General features: G+C 28.0%; 1 protein-coding gene across 1 annotated transcript; it reads right to left on the bottom strand.

Annotated features, from left to right (window-relative positions):
- Window positions 1-9,014: 9,014 nt before the first annotated feature.
- Window positions 9,015-13,785, bottom strand: LOC147803040 (uncharacterized). Its single transcript, XM_087153087.1, has 4 exons — window positions 13,655-13,785; window positions 10,702-10,873; window positions 10,507-10,603; window positions 9,015-9,175 (listed from the first exon to the last, which is right to left on the bottom strand). Exons 2-4 carry the CDS (start codon window positions 10,862-10,864, stop codon window positions 9,076-9,078), a joined length of 360 nt encoding a protein of 119 aa, XP_087009213.1. The 5' UTR covers window positions 10,865-10,873; window positions 13,655-13,785; the 3' UTR covers window positions 9,015-9,075.
- Window positions 13,786-17,766: the final 3,981 nt, after the last annotated feature.

Here is a 17,766-nt window from a genome sequence, read left to right as displayed (position 1 = left end):
ATATCTGCAGATAAGAAAAGTTAAAATTTTCTTTAATTAATTCAAACATTTCAGCAGAAATTCAGAAAACAAAGATGTGAATGTAAAAATTAATTATATATGATTTTGCTGATATTTTTTATACGTTCAGTTGGGTTAGTTTTTCAGTAGTTCAATCATTTTATAGCATAAATCAACATAAAACAACAAATAAGACATAAAACATTCAACAACAGAGTATAGATAGTCCAGTAAAATTTAAAATTAGACTTTATATATAGACTTAAATATAGACTTTTATTCAGTAAAGTTAATACTCTGGCCTTTTTTTTTTCTCTTGCAAAAATATGTTTTTTCTGCGTTTGCGTGAAAATACATAAAACTTTTAAACAATTCGTTTTATTGACTTGTGAATATTAAACGTAAAAATGCAAATAGGAAACAATATCTCACTTGTATAGTAAGCAATGTCAGCTACATCATTAGGTACAAATACGCAATTTTTTTTCCTTTTTGCTTGAAGCCTTTTATAACTTCTAGACTATTAGTCCGATTGTATTCGTCTGAGTTTCAATAAATTAAGCGTGAAAAAAAATACACCGGAAACAATGCCTTACTTTCATGTCTAGAAAAAAATTCAATCACTTCCATATAATCACACCCGCAAATCACGCCCGTATCCCAAGGGGTAAACATACATTATTTTATTTTATTTTATTTTATTTTATTTTATTTTATTTTATTTTATTTTATTTTATTTTATTTTATTTTATTTATTTAATTTACTTATTTAGTTTTTTTTTTTTTTTCTTTTATTTTTCTATAATTAGTGGATTGAAAATCATTTTTCAGCATCTCAGTCAGTTATATGATACGTGTAAAAATTATATAAATAGCAAAAAAAGTAAAAAACAAAGTAAATAAAAATAATTTTTTTTAAAAAAATATATACTTTTTAAGGATAAGCACGGGGGAAAAAAATTCTTTCCACCAAAAAATTGTTAAAAATCTCATTAATCTTTTCATCAGAGTTTCATCAGAGTTTTTTTTTTAATAATTTTTTTTATTTACTATGAAAGATTTTTGATATAACAAGTCAATAAATCAATGAATGTATTCTAAAGAAACAAATTTGCAAATCCGTAAATTGGCAAGTGAAAAAACGACCATCCTGAATTTTAGATTAAATTTTTGATTTGCGTTCTTAATAACCTTTTTGTATGTTATTCGGCATCACAATATTTGAAGAGGAAAAAAAAATCCAAATTTAAATAAAGGGGTTGCTTTATTTGATTAGGAGAAGTAGCGTTTCATAATTTTTAGAACTTCAATGGGTTTTTTCTCGAAACTTCAAAGCAATAAAATAATGCGATTTGTGGTTTTGTTTGAGTCATTAATTTATAACTACACATTTGTCAATTTTTAATGATTTAATTTCATTGCAGTTTAAACTGATAAAAACCGATTTCGATGATGTTAAAAAATTCTTTTCGTGTTAATTATACAATAAAAGGTAATTATCAGAGCTCTAAAATCAGACAACTGTATTCTATTTAACTATCTTTCAAAAAATGCTACTTGCAGATTTGTATTTGAATAATTTTGTCAGAAAAAAAATTAATATAGGATCTAAAATACCGTACGCTTTACATTTCAATTTCTGATTGGGTGACGGCCTTACATTTTACTAGTATCGGAATATATATATAGTGGAATAGAGTAAATATCCCCCGTCAGTTTATTGGGGGAAATTAAGTAAAGAGAATTGAAGGCATATGTAGAATTTCTACAACTCAACCCGTTGATAAGTATCTTTGTTTTTGCGTAATTAACGTGAAAAGAATTTTTCAGCATCGTCCCAATCGGCTTTCATTAGTTTAAACTACAATAAAATTAAATTATTAAAAATCTAAAAATTGACAAATGTGTAGTTTTAAATTACTTACTCAAAACTACAAATCACGTAATTTTATCGCTTTGAACTTTTGAGGAAAAATCCATGGAAGTGCTAAGAATTATAAAGCGCTATCTCTCCTAATAAAATTATGCGATCAAAAGTTTGTTAAGTACCAAAAAAAAAAAAAAAAACATCTCAAGAGAAAGCAAAAACTCTAAAATCTAAAGATGGCGAAGAAAGAGACCCCTTAAAAAGTGCTTTTCAAGATAAACTAAATTTAATATGAATCTTTAAAAAAATTTAGGTAATTTAGAATTTTTTTCCTTCTACAAACTAATAAGTAGAATAATCGTTAATGATAATTATCACTCATCTGTTCCACTGATTAAGCTAATTAAGACGAAATAAGTATTTTTTATTTTGTATTTAGAATTTGCTTTAATAAATATAAATATATATGGGTAATTAACTAAAAATTAGTTCACGAATTGATAATATTTTCTCTAAAAAAATATATTGTTGAGACATAGATAGCAGCACCACCAAATCCAAACGTTCTTGGATAGTACAATGTTTTAAATGTAGATGTCGTCACTAAAGATTTTATCTGTATAAGGAAATAATATTCTATAAGAATATTTGTCTTAGTTACGCCATCTGCAGAAGTTTTTTTAAACTGATAAAAATGCAAGCAATGACTTTTAATTTAATATATATTTCCAATTTTTTTAGTGAGAATACAAGGATTATATTTCAGTAACTTAATTTACTAAAAAATAATTTATAAAACTCAGATGTAAAATCTGAAGAATGGAAAAAAATTACTGAGATATTTTTAAAACCTCGAAAAAATGAGTAAATTATATCATTTTTACACAGAAGCAAAGAAAATAACAAGAATTAATGAGATATAATAACAAAAATTAGCTTATTATTAGCTATTTATTATAATTATTATTATTAAAGTCTTTAGAGAAAATGCAAAAATCATAAATATTTTCATTTTGTTATATTTATTTTATTTTATTTATTTTTTAAACAATAACACTTTCACATAATAAGAAATGGCATGCTAGCAAGAGGTTAAGCAATATCAAAAAAACAGAAATTTAAAAAAATATTATTAACTCAAAATTAAACAACACATACGTATAGCGAAAAGGCAACTTTCTTAACAATGAAATATATTTTAGAGCATTTCCTCTTATGTGAAGTTGTCTGCAAATCAGTCACTACTAAAATTAATTAGGTTGCAAAACTCTTCTGAAATAAAATGGAGTTATTTTTTTAGTTTTATGCGTTCAATTCGAAAAATTCAATCATGCGATATTTTCTTTTTATTTTTTTTTTTTTGGTTAATTAGAAACGCATAGTAATTACTTATTTAATATTGTTTAAATATTGCCATTTAATGAGTATTAATTAAAACCCTAAAGATAAAACAAAAATCGTCATTTTTTTTTTTTTTTTTTTTTTTTTATTCATTTTTAATAACACTCTCATAGAATCCGAAATTGCATGCTATCAAAATAAAAACAAAATAAAAAAATTTAAAAAAAATATTATTATAAATCAAACAACACATACGTATAGAGAAAAGGCCACCTGCTTACGAATGAAATATATTTTAAAACATTCTCCTCTATGCAAATTTGTCTGAGGAACGATACGATACGATTATTTTACGAATGCCTTCTTCAAAACAAAATTTCATTTTGAAACACTTAGTATTATTGTTTAAATATTTCTGTTTGATTCTTAATAGTTAAAGCCTGTAAAGTTGAAACAAAAATTTTTATAAATATTTTAACAGTTTAATCAATGATTTTTAAGGCATCATATTTAGGGTAATACTTAAAAATGTAAGGTTTTAAGTTAAAGGTTATTTTACGTTCTACCTAATTTAATTTTCATAAAGTGCAGTATCCTTTAATGTAATGATGAGTTTTGTTCATCATTAAATCGTAATCGTTCCTTAAAAACAGCTTTTTAGATTTAAAATAAAATTAAAGAGCAATGTTGTAATCATTATTTATTTACATTTTATTTATCTACTAAATTTTTAATTATGTATTCAATTTTTAATTATTTTCATAATTCTTATTTATTTACTTAATTAATTTTTATATTTTTTATTTACACCTAAGAAAATTCTGAGTAGGTTAAAAAATTAAATCTAAGGTCCTCTTTCCATAAACAACGGACAGTTGATTTCTCTGAAAAAGGGGTTTGTAATCATACTATAATCAAAAGTATTAATAAGTATTATGTTACTAATCGAAGACTTTTCAAGATATTACAATCAGTGAGCAGTTTCAAGATGCGCAACCGTTATATTAAAAAAAAAATTATTCTAATGAGGTCATTACTTTCTGAATATTGAAACTTCGATACAAAATGACCTATATTGTATGCATGACCTAATATTTTTAACTTTTACTCTGTAATATTTGTGAAAAAGTCCTGAAATCTATAACTTTGATTAGTCAATCCTTAAAAATCCTTGTAGAGTTAAAAAAAAAAAAAAAAAAATTATTGTCTTAATTTTGCAAGAAATGTCTTTCGAATCCAGAATAGGCCTTTCTTCTTCCTAAAAAACTCGATCGTCAAAAGGGAGGGAAAACATTATTTATTAAATTTTGTTCCTATTTATTTAATTTTCCCAAACAAATTGATACTTGCTCTATTCGACAGCATCATTCGAAACATGTTAAATGCATGGTCAGCATCCGCTTAAAATTTTAACACTTAAAAAAAAAAAAAAAATGATCGGTATTTCACAATTCATCACCTAGTTCCAGCAATGGTATTAGTGAAATAAAAACTATCGAACAAAATTCAATCCCTGGCCATTTTTTTTTCAATACTTCTAAAAAATGTATAAATACTTAACAAACAGCTAATAATTAAAAAATATGTGAACGCCAATCAAATGAATTACGTAAATTTTATTCTAAAAGAGATAAAAGATAATCAATAATTATTTATTAATTGTTTTAGAAAAATATGTTTATTTCTCTCGAATTCATTTGATAAGCTCGCGCGTATCTTGATGTCAAAGGAACAAAAAAATTGAATAAATAAAATAAAGTTTGAAAAAAATGAGAGAAAAATGCTGCCAGATATAAATCCTAGCATTTATATTTAAAAAAATTTTAAAAATACTCAAGAAGAACTGCTTCTAATTTCAACTATCATGGATGGTTGACAGAATGTAAACAATAACAAGCTTTCTAAAACCGGAAGAAAGTTAGAAAACTTCCGGTGTAATCATCCGCTTATGTTACGCTTACGATACGAGGTGATGTGTGAACAGGCTTAATATTCTAAGAAGTTTTGTTAACGTGAATTATGTTTAAATTTACGCTTAATTTTACCATTTATAAGAGTTTCCCATGGATGGGAGATCGTGTAAAGCTAAGGGTGGTGGCGCTAGTGGTAAAATTGCTCTTTCAAGACTTCCGGGTTACTGCTTCCGATATATTTTTACGCCGCAGATTGAAAAAACGCGCCATCATATTATTGCATCATATCTTTTGCAGTATTTCACATGTACCGAGTTCTTTCTTTCAGCCTTTAAACTTCAGCATTATCATATTAATATTATAATCATTAGAATATTTTCTAATTAGGCTATCTTAAAAATATATTTTTAAAGATATTTTTGGCGACATTTTATTCAAATGTAGCCAAATAAGGGATAAAATACAAAACATGGCAAACCTTAAGAATTATTCACAATGAGATATTAACTTTCCAAAATTTTTTTTGGCCTTACGACCTCTGAGAATCAATACATTACTGAAAGCTCTTATGAATGGTACAATTATGTTTAGATTTGAACCAAATTACAATAACAAAACTGCATAGAATATTAGGCTTGTTCACACATCGCCACGTAGTCATAACATAAGCGGAGGGATACACCGGAAATTTTCTAAATTTCATCCGGTTTAAGGACGCTTGTTATTGTTTACATTAGACCACCCATCCATAACTTATAAATTCTAACTGGTTGCTAAACAAATTGAAGATAATTAATATCACAACATAAGTAAAGTGTAAGCTTTGCCATGTTTTGAGTGTTATCCCTCATTTGGCTATACTTGTGTAAAATATGATCGTTAGTTTTCTTTCTTTCTTTTTTTTTTGTTGTTGCATCTTACAGGGCATAGCATAGTTGCGGAGTCTTCCAAATTAGTATGCTACTTATTTCGTTGAAATTTAAACTGAAAGTACGCGTTATATTGTAAATACTACAAGTATAATAATATTTCATGGTGCCTTTTTACAAGCATATGCGTAAAAATCAATCGGAAGTAATAACCCAGAAGTCTTACGACGAATTTTAACCCCGAGCTCCATCTGTGCTTAGCTTTACACGGTAAACCATCCTTACATATGGATCGTGTTTTCTGCTACAAAAGTAAACAGCAACAATTTCGAGCTCGTAACCTGCTCTACCTGCGGTAAGAAAGTATACAGCTACTTTTTGGAGCTTATTCTGCTAGGCGAGATATTTTCAAACAGATAATATTTTTTTTAATAGAAGAAAAAAGTTACGTAATTTTTTACCTCAAATCTGCTGTATTTCATAAGATATTAATGATATTCAGTAATTCCAGTGAGTTTGAAGTGAAAATTTGTTTTAGTTATTTAACGATGCATTGTTAAAAAGGATGACATGGTTGCTAGATGTAGAAAGAACTCGCTTTTTTGGCAGTTCTGATTTGGCCTCTTTTTACTTGTTTATTATTGTTTGTTCTTGGTGCAAGCCGTGCACCATCATACATTAGTGTTATCATGTTGTTCGAACTCGAGCAACGAAATTATGTTTATTCTACAAATTATCATTTAGGTTTAAATTTTGAAGATGGTATATTGTAAATAAAGTGATAAGCGTTTTATAACGATTTTTTTTTTTCAAATGATATTTCTTACGTCTTGAAATGTCAGGTCTTCAAGTGACGATTCTCATAATGATTCTTTTTTTAAACACAAGTGACAAATCAGGTAACAAATACACATATACAAGAAATACTACCCAAGAAAGTCTCAAAACACAATGATCACGTTGCTGGCCAAATGGCTTCGAAACACAACAAAAGCAATAACCCGAAAGTATAGACAAAAAAGAGTTAGCAGCACTCCCTCGTGCAGAAAACATCATCCATTGTTAACACGTAAAATCACTTTTCATTTTTTTATTGTCTCACATATTGTGTATTCCTAAATTTAAACCTTCTTTTTTTGTCATATTTTACGTATTCAAGTTGCTGTTGTTGTAGTTCATTTACGTCGCACTAGAGCTGGACAATGGGCTATTGGTGACGGTCTGGGAAGCAACCCCGAGGATGATCCGAAGACATGCCATCACAATTTTGATCCTCTGCAGAAGGAATGGCACCCCCTCTTCGATAGCCCGATGAGCTGCACCCAAAGTCTAGCACTTTACGGTAGAACAGTTTGTGGGTTTAACTCCCAAAGCAGAGTACGCTAAAATTGATGAAAACACAAGTAAACTGGAGAATACATTTATTAATACTGTAAATGTTTAACTTAAATCAAAAAATCGTAATGTCGAACAAATATATAAAGAATCATCATCATCAATCTTAATCCTAAGACGGATATCAGGCCATCGGCCAAAGACTCAAAAGAAGGGCGGGCTGTTCATACATTATGAAAAGAATTGTTCGTTCTTGTATAGAACACGATGTCTTACGTCACATTGATTAACTGATTATTACTTGACTTCCCTTCACTTCCATCCTGGAGACGAATCTGCAAAAGACTAAAACACTAAAGTTTATAACTTGAAATTACTTATTTCCACACAGTTTAACGAGGACCAATACCGCACACCCTCTGTCCTTACGCAGACTAATCCAAGTGGTCCCCCACCCGCACACTGACAGCAGCCAGTGATGCTTGACTTCGGTGATCTACTGGGAATCGTGTCTTAACGATCAGTCCACTGTCCCAGATAGCAATATAAGTTTTGTTTCACCCAACAAAAACCTTTTCATGTAAACCTAAAAAGGGTTTTTATACGGTTTACATGTAAACCCTCTAACCTTAAAACGAGGTCTGCGACAATCTGCTCTATTCTACGCACATTACCCTAATCCAAAACCTTGGAAAAAAACCTTCTACATAACAACCATAAAACGAGGTTGTCTTAAGGTTTTCAAGCGGAAAAAAAACCTTGAATAAAGCTAGTTCTAAGATGAAAATCATCTTAAATCTACGTAATTATAAGGTTTTCGTTTGCAGCGTTTCGTATGCTCAGCTAAAATCTACCTTGTCATGAGATTTTCATTGACAATGCAATTTAATACTATTGCTAGTGTACGTCAGCTAAAACGTCATTCTGAACGTGATGTCATCTCTCCCACGATTGTATGACAGCGCGTTTTATTATTTGTTTTATATTTTTCTTCTTATAGCTTCTCAGTCCGAGGTAAATTCTCCTTTCCATCAATTTTGCTCGATTATTTTGGGGGAAATAGTCATTTTTAATCAGTCTAACTTACTTTGCTGTAAGAACTGAGCGAAAAAATTCCAAATATTTCTTCTTTGAGCTAAAAAAGAATGTTTGCATATTTCCCTACGTATAAGAAATTTCCTTGTTCATGAAGTTTATAAATATTGTTTTTATATTTAAATTTTAAACTCACTTCTTTAATACTGATTTTTATTTTAAAGTTCCTGTTAAAATTGATAATCACCAGGAAGTCATTAAAAATGATAAAAATTAAGATTTAAATGCTAAAATAGTTCAAATTTTTGTTCAACAAAATAAGAATGTTAAAAATATTTGAATTTTTTTTTTTTTTTGCAACGCTTATATTTTAAATCAATAAATTGGACACACAGAAAAATTACCTTAATTTTTAAGTATATAACAGGATAAAACAAAATTTAAACATTTAATTCATAGTGCTAACAACTGGCATTAATATTATTTTCTTTGATATTATGGAAAAGCATTTTTTTTTGTCTAGATAAATGGGACACTTCTTAAAATATTATCTATAGAAAATAAAAGCCAGTTTTTATATTTTGTAGCTCAAATAGGTTAAAAATTTCTCAAAAACAATTGGATTTCAAATGTAGAAAATACAATAGCAATAAATAGATTTTTAAACAAATATTTATTCCATAAATAATTGTTGTATCAAATAAAAAATTACACATCAATATAAAAATAAAAAATATGTCGAAGCAAAAATAAAAAATGAAGTTGTCAAACATTCAGAACATTCAGCAACTGAGGTTATTCCAGCTCTCGTTTCCCTGAAAAATAAAATGGGAAAATTTACATCAGTGGAATTGAAACTACACTGTAAAAACAAACAGAAACCCTGTATCAATCATATTATAGAAGATCTCTGATTAGTAGAAAATTTCTTCGTGCTACTGGAAAAAAAAAATAGTAAATGAATTTTTTTGAAACAAAAACTGTTAAAAAAATCTTTGTAAATAAGATTTTTTCTTCCTGCATATCAGATCATACACAGTTCGGTAAAAGTCTGTACAGTTGATATCTAAAATTTTTTTTTTGATTGTGGATCAAGAGATGGTGTTTACCATAGAAATTAGAATTGTGGTTGTCTTGTCATCTCATGAGAAGCGAGAGAACTTCATGCCCATTATGTGTGTTGATCATTGTAAAGGGTTGTGGAAAACAGGTTTCGTTGTTCTCTGGCTTGAGCTGAACTTGTTGAATATAATGTTTGTTGTTATTTCGATATCAAAGTTTTTAGTCGTCGAAGAGTAAAGACTTTGAACAAACCAAATAAATATGCATAATAATTCAGATCAAAACATTTTACAGTAAATTTTTTTTTTTTGTAATTTGAAAAAAAAAAGGTAATTTTTTTAAAGAAATATCTATAGGAAAACTACAAAAATCTTTTTTAACAGATTTTTTTAGTGAAATACGAGGAAAAAAAACAATTGCACCAGAATCTGTCTATGAAGTTATACTGTGACTCCGTTAATAATTTAAACATGAAACTAATCAATAAAAATAAATAAAAGTATTCGCGCATCCTGTCCATATACAATAAAATAATAAGTCTACTCCTGAGTTTGTTTGCGTGCCTACTTGTAAGCATTTCAGAGCTACAGAATTTAGTTTGATTTCAAATTTCCACATGAATTCGCTAAATTCATAGAGTAATTTTTAAAATTTTGATCGGATTTCATTTTACAGTAAATTTAAGATTTTCAAATATTTTTATAAGATTATCATTTAATCGTTATTGGAATTTTTATATTAATTTAAATGTAATATCACACATAATTAATAAATAATAGCAGGTATTTTTATTACCATTAATGAATTATTAACAATGAAAAAAAATTTCTTAAAAGTATATATTTTTAAACGTCACTACAAAAAGATTTTACACAAATCTCATTTCTTTTTCACTCACTTGTCACACTCTTCATTTTTTTTTCATAATTTATAATTGCCAATAATTTAAAATATCAACTACAAGTTTCTTTTTATATATAAAGAAAAATATATATTAATGAACTAAAATTATATATTAATTATATATTAATGTACTATTAAATTTATCTGCTCAATAATATTTTAAAAACAAAATAAAACATACCTTCTCCTTTTTCTAAATTTGGCTTGTGAAAGCCAGTCACTTAAGGCTTCTTTAAAATAGTTTTCTTTAAATGTATCAAAAGACTGGATGCAAACATCTAAAAAAAGTGAATAAATGAATAAATGCGAATGAAATTTTATAATTCTTCTGTGTATATATATATATATATATATATATATATATATTATTAGTTACCTCTAATCATCTTGTAAATGTCAGTCTTTTCAAAAGAGTTTTTCAATTGTCCACTTTTACTTTTTCCAGTTAAACTGTAGCAGATGGCCACCTCATCTGTTATTAACCTTCTAAGAAGATTTGCCACAAAGGCCATACAGTCTTTACCACGGCAGCTAAACATGAAATCTTTCTAAAAAATATAAAACATTTTTAATTCTTTCATTTTCTGATGGAAATCCAATTTTTTTTTTCTTGTTCAATGAAAAAGTTGTGTATTGAGTAGAAATTTCCGTACGAAATTACAAAAATGTGAAACGCTCAGTCGGATTAAGAAAATTTTTAAAGTTCTTAATTGATATAGAAAAACAAGCAATTTTTCAAACAAAATTACTTAAGTGAATAGCGTTGGGTAGAGGACTCAAGAATTGCCCTTCAATTTACAAAAAAGAAAATCTTTGACACTTTTTTAATTTTAGAAAAAAATTCAACATTGTACCAGATAATTAGCGTAGAAATATAACGTTAAATCTCGTTTTATTTTAAAATTTTGTTTTTTCTTCAAAAATACAGGAAACAATTGACAATTTTTCAGAATCAGATGGTCAAATAAAATTTTAATGTATTTAAATGAATATGAAAACAGGGCATTAAATTGCAGATTACAGACAAATTCAATACTATCTAATACTTAGATACAGTTGGGGTTATCCGTGGTATTTTACTAATGATCGCAGAAACTGTTCCTGACTGAGTATTTTATTACACGGTAATGATTAGTGGTTTATAATAAAAGAGTATTATTATGAACCACTTAAAACAGGATTAAAAAGGGTAGTTCCCTAAAATAATAAATCTGTTGTTCTAAACCAGGGGTTTCCAACTTAGATGAGGCCGGGGGCCACAATTAAAAACACAAATGGCGGCCGCAACTTTATCAAAATTTTATACAGGACTCTTTTATGTTTGAAGGAACATTAAATATTTCTGTCAGATTTTTACCAAGCTGTACAAAACAAAACTATTGAATTACAAATTAAAATAAGAAGTAGATTTTTAAAAATATCAAACTGCATATTAAATGATTCGGGCTACAATAACTTTAATGTGCAGCTATGTATTAAACAATTGATGTGCAACAGATATCAAGTTGTTAAGACATAAAGCTTATACAGTAGCACACAAAATGTTCAATGAGAAAATTGAGGTTTGTCTACTGCAATCACCTGATAATAGATATTTGCATTTTAAATTTAAAATTTATAAATGTGTGCGTAAATATTTTCGCCGAAATTGAGTGGTTTCAAAAAGTTAAAACGGAGAATTTCTTCGAGAAAATTTCTGATATATACATGCTAAATTATATTCACAAAATACAAAAAAAAAAATAAAAAAAAATAAAAAAAAAAAAGAGCAACATTCACGATTATTTTTGTATTTGAATAAATATTTTCTTGAATGCAAAACCTGAGAAATAAATATTTTTGCACCGCTGGTATGTAAAATTTCATTGAAACGAAGAAATTAGGTTTTTGTTAACGAGAAAAGTATTCTAAACCCATACAGATTTTGTACGAAAATTTCCCACAAAAAAAAAATAACAACTAATATATTTTAGTTCCCGGGCCACGAAAAAAGGCTTCGCGGGCCGGATGCGGCCCCCGGGCCGCCAGTTGGAAACCGCTGTTCTAAACCGTGACCCAAACTTGGTTCAAGGGCCTTATCTTAAATATCCTAATTTATTATTGTAGACTACATTTTAAATTATAAAACCAGACAACAATAAAAAAGTGTTTCGTTGAAAAAACATGCCTCCTTTTAGTAGGATTTCAATTCCTGCCTTTAAATTGGTTGTCGTCACAATATTAAAAATATGGTTCCAATAGTTTAGGTAGGAGAGGGATCGAAAGTTTGGGTCAACCTTTAATGTCAATTTAATTCTTTGCGTATTTCACGTTCAAATAAATCTAAACTTTTTTCGCAAAATTATAAAAGTAATTAATTTAAGCGACGGTGTGCATGCATCCCGATAAGACGTTTAGTCTGAATTCGCGCACTAGCTAGTCGGGAAGGGGTTAACATTTCGATTTATGATGACTTCCTATCAGCCAATAATGTGGCAATAAATTGTGCTAATAGTGGACAGAAAGCGATTAAAATATGTTTTGACATATAGCACAGAGTTCCAATTCTAAATTGAACATTCCTGCTACTAGGAAAAAAAGTCACATTTTCGATAGAAGATTATTCCTATAAGCAATAAATTCTACTTATAGTGGTTAGAAAACGAATAAAACACATATTATTCTGTCTAGAAATTAATGAGCTTAAGCTAATTGGAAAGTTACCGAAATTTAAATTGCAATCTTCTAGCCTTAAATAAACTCGAAAGTGCGCGAAGAAAGCATTATAAATGCTACGTTTGGCAAAACTCAGATTCAAACACACACAGTAATACACAGTTTGGATTTTAAAATCCTGATAAGTAGTCTGAAGCGTCATAAAAATTTTAATATGAATGAATCTCCAATTTGGGAAATATAATTTTTATTAGTTGAGCTATATTTTCATATTAATGCAAGTTTAATTAACGCTAGTATTAATTTATTTTTTAATAGTTATTTAAATTGTACTTTTTGCTTTTTTTTTGCAATGTCTCTGGAACTATTTACATGAATCTTCAGGCAACGCGTACATCCAAAAAAAAATTAATGTCAAATAATAATAAGAGTAATAAATTAAAATATTGATAGTTAAATTTAAATTATAGTTTCAGTGTTTACTTAAAATTTATTGAAATTAAGAAGAGAGCATAATAATCAATGTCCCTTAGGTTGTGTCGTCCCAAGCATAAATTTAAGTTTTAGATTTCTAAGTTAAATGGTAATATTAATTGATAATCTTAAAAAAAATAACAATACGTAAATTAAATACTTAATAATGAAACTGAAATACAATCTAACGGTGTACCTACTTTTTTTGTTGAAAAGAAAATCGAATATCTTTAACTTGAAACAATATAACAGAATGTCAATAAAACTTAAACTCCAATTTCAATTTTAATTGCGAAAGCAAACTCCAAGAGTGATAATGATCACCAGCAGTAATATGAGTGCTTTGTTGCGCATGACGTAAGTTTTTAAGACAGTATTATTGGATGGAGGGGAATCAGGTTTACAATAATTTTCTAATGTTAAATTTAGTGAGATTGTTTCTTTTTTCTTTTTATTATTATTTTTAATCGAATGAGAATTTTGAAGTTTGAACATAAAGTATTGCCTTAAAGTTTCAGTACAGCAGGGCTAATAGAAGTTTTTCTAGTTTTTTAAAGAACTTTTTTTCAAAGTTTATTTATTGCTTTTCCGTTTTCATTTTATGTATTTTAGATATATAGTTGTTAGCTAATACAAATAAGACGTTAAAAGGAAAAATAGAGATTTAAAAGACCAGATTTTTTAAACGACTTGAGTAAAATTTAATTAAGCTGACTTTTAGCCTCCCCTCCTCCTTTAGAAAAACGTGTTTTTTCTTATATCACTTCCTTTTACATTTTAATACTAATTTTTTATTTTCAACAGTGTTTTGTTGAAAATGCATATAAAAAAATTTTCACTCTGAAAAACTGATGCAAATTATCAGCAATGGTTAAACATTTACGTACCTGTTAACTCATAAACTTTTTAGAGAAAGCATTTTACTGTAGTTGCAAATTGTTTGATTGTCAGTTTGACAAATTTATTTCAAAATTATATGTAAAAACTCTACGTACAAATAACATATCTACAAGACTTGATTGTAATTGAATAATACCAAAACTAAACATTCAAACAATTATTTATTTACACCTCATATAAATGATATTAAATACAGTTCTTCATGCCTGAAACCTTTTAATTTTGAACCCAATCTAGGAGACAATGGAATACATTTGTCAAGTATTAAGACCATCTTGTGCTTTTATGAAAATTTGTTTCGATAAAATTTCACCACATTTGCGTTCAGGAAATCTCTTACTGTTAGCCCGACGTCAAAGGGATCTCTCACACCAGAATGAGTTGGCCGCTTGCGTCATTTTTTGTCGCTGCTGGTAGACTGAGGCTGACCATCAGTTAGTTATATACAATTCAACTAGTCGCTGTCCAGAATTAGGTGTCGATTACAATTGTAATTTATTCTAAATAATGATTGAACAAAAATAAATTACTAGAAATCAAAAACGATTACAAGCATTAATTACATTAGAAAAATGCTAATAAAATTTAATTAGCTATTTTGTTTTCGATAAAGAAAAGAAATTCTTGAATATAATTTTATACATAAATAAATTTTATTCTTCAAAAATAAAATAATCAGCATTTATAACTTTTTAATTTCACGGTTAAATTGTAAATAAAGTACTAAAAATAAAAACACTATATGAATAAAAAATAAGATTTATAAATATACAGATACATCCACTAATGCACTTAATATATTTTTAACTCTACCAAGTGAAATAGAGTTGAAAAATTCAACCTTATAACATTGATCGCAAAAACTGCAATTGATATTATTGAAATTTTATACAGTGTGCAAAAATTTAACGGACCATCCTGAATAACTTTTTATCTAATGATCAGATCTTCACGTTCTAGGACTATAACCTCAAAAATGCTTATTACTTAGTGCAGACGATATTTTAAGTTACGAAATCAGACAAAAATCGTACTTTCTCTAAATAATTTCTTTTTCTCTCCAACTGATTTAGATTTCTGACCCCCAAAATCTAGAGGTTAGCCGCAATCAAGGAAATATGGTCTAAATAGTTTGGCCAGGAGCTCGGTCCAACAGTTGATTCCCATAATGTTAATTTTACTTTTTGCGTATTTCACCATATTTCAAGAGCTTTTTAAGCGAATTGAAAAATATTTGCACACAATTATGAAATTCGTTTATCCATTATGTTATGGAAGAAGTATATTTTAGTAAATATTTTTATTATTATTTTATAAAGTAATAGTCGGAAAAATTTTAAATTATGAGGTATGTATTTTTTTACATCCTCATAATTTAAAACATTATGGGGTGTAATAGGTAATTTTACATGGCAAAATATAAAATTTGAGCAAAATCGGTTAAATTGTTTCTGAGAAATCGAATTTTAAATATACGCAGGAACAATTCAACCGATTTAACTCAACTTTGTGTTTTGCCATGCAAAATTACCTACATTAAAATTTAATAAGAAGTTGTATGCCTTACAATTCAAAATTTTTCCAGCTATTATTTAATAACATAATAAAAAATAATAAATGCCTACGAAAAATAATTTGTTGCGTGTAATTATCTTTAGAATAACGAATTTTTAAATTCTGTTCAAAATTTTTCAACTTGTTTAAAAGGATCTGGATATATCGCGAAAGACGCAAAAAGTAAAATTACAATTAAGGGATCCAAACTTTGGATCGCTCTCCTGATCAAACAATGTGGACCATATTCCCCAGACTGCGGCAACCCACTATATTTTGGGGGTTCAAAATCTAAATGCGTCTGAAAAAAGGTATGTTTATTCAGAGAAAGTAAAATTTTGCGCCTGATTTCGTAAGTTAAAATATCGTCTGCATTAATTAGCCTATGCCATCCCTTCGAACCATTAAAATTGAGTCACAAAACGTGAAGATCCGGTCATTAGATCAAAATTTATTCAGGGAGGTCTGTTTCTTATTTTGCACACTATACAGTGAGTTTTGTGCGCAAAAAGTTTTTAAATTCACTCCTAAGATATGATGAAATAAAGCTATGGGTCTAGGCTTTGAATCTACCCAGCTTTAGAGCAGGTACCAGCTTGTCGTGGAAATAAAAACGGAAGGTGCGCGATGCTGATTTTATAGTCACCATCACGCCGTTAGTCACAAATCGTGGACCATCTAGTTCACAAGGGACTGTTGGGCGAATTTTTTGTATATTTTTTGTATCGAATATTTTAAATAAAATTCTCTTGGTGCGGATATTTTAGTGCTATACCATAATTAGGTCTGCAATGAGGTAAAATAAACGAGAATAGGCCACACATTTTAAAGGAACCGCAACGCATAGGACCCCTAAAGACAATTTTTAAAAAGAATTTAAATTTCTGAAGAAAAAAAATATTGAAGATCAAAATGAAATTTTTTTAAATTTTATTCATTTTTAATGTGATTATTCGAATGAAAAGTTTCGAAAAATTAACGTTAACTTTTATTTGTTGGGTTCACATTTTCTTAAAAAAGCAAAACTCGAAAACTGCTAAAGTATTTCTCGTTATAACAGGAAGACGGTAAAGCCCTTGACTTGATATGATTCAGACTCAACAGAAATGTTTTCCCAACTTTTTAAATCTAAACCGTGACTACAAGAAAACTTTAAAAAAAGGTTTTCGCTGCATACTTTCGCAGACCTTAGAAAACAATCCAAAAACATGGTCTTATACTCGTTTATTTGCTTTCCCTAAAATGAGGTTTTTTGCAAAATATTTTCTAATTATTTATTAATATTTTCGCTGGAAAGGTTAATATTTGCCTTATTTTCTTTCCTTGGAAAAAGGTTTCAGCTTTATATTTCTGCTGACCTTATCATGACAACGAACAAAAATGAAAATATTAAGGTTTGCCATTTGCTTATTTTTTAGCCTAAGTAACAATGTTTTTTAAAAAAGCTTTAAAAATCATTTAGTTTTCCTTTTAGGAAAAAAGGTTGGAAATTGCAATATTTTTGCTTTATTGAAAAAAGGTTTTTACTGCAAACCTTTTCGTGACAATGAAAATAAAGTTAAAACACAACGTTGTCGTAAGGTTACATGCTTTCTGGGTGTGTATCCAAGTACTCGTTTATTTTGTTACAATTGACATATTAACAAAATGTTCTTACACAAAATTATAATAATTTTATATTTTAATAACAAAATTACAAATATTTTTTTTTTGAAAAAATATTTACTTTTAAGAGAAAAAACTAAAACAATGCTAAGCAATCACGGGGTTGGCAAGCGGATCGAGCAGGGCCTACTATTTTAAATGAAATGCTTATTATATTTTAATTCAATTGCAAACGCATATACTGGGTTGCTAT

The sequence above is a fragment of the Parasteatoda tepidariorum genome, chromosome 10 (assembly GCF_982258835.1).
Source record: "Parasteatoda tepidariorum strain Cologne lab strain chromosome 10, Ptep-v5.0, whole genome shotgun sequence".
NCBI classification, from domain to species: domain Eukaryota; kingdom Metazoa; phylum Arthropoda; class Arachnida; order Araneae; family Theridiidae; genus Parasteatoda; species Parasteatoda tepidariorum.
This window is presented reverse-complemented; position numbering and strand designations above follow the sequence as displayed.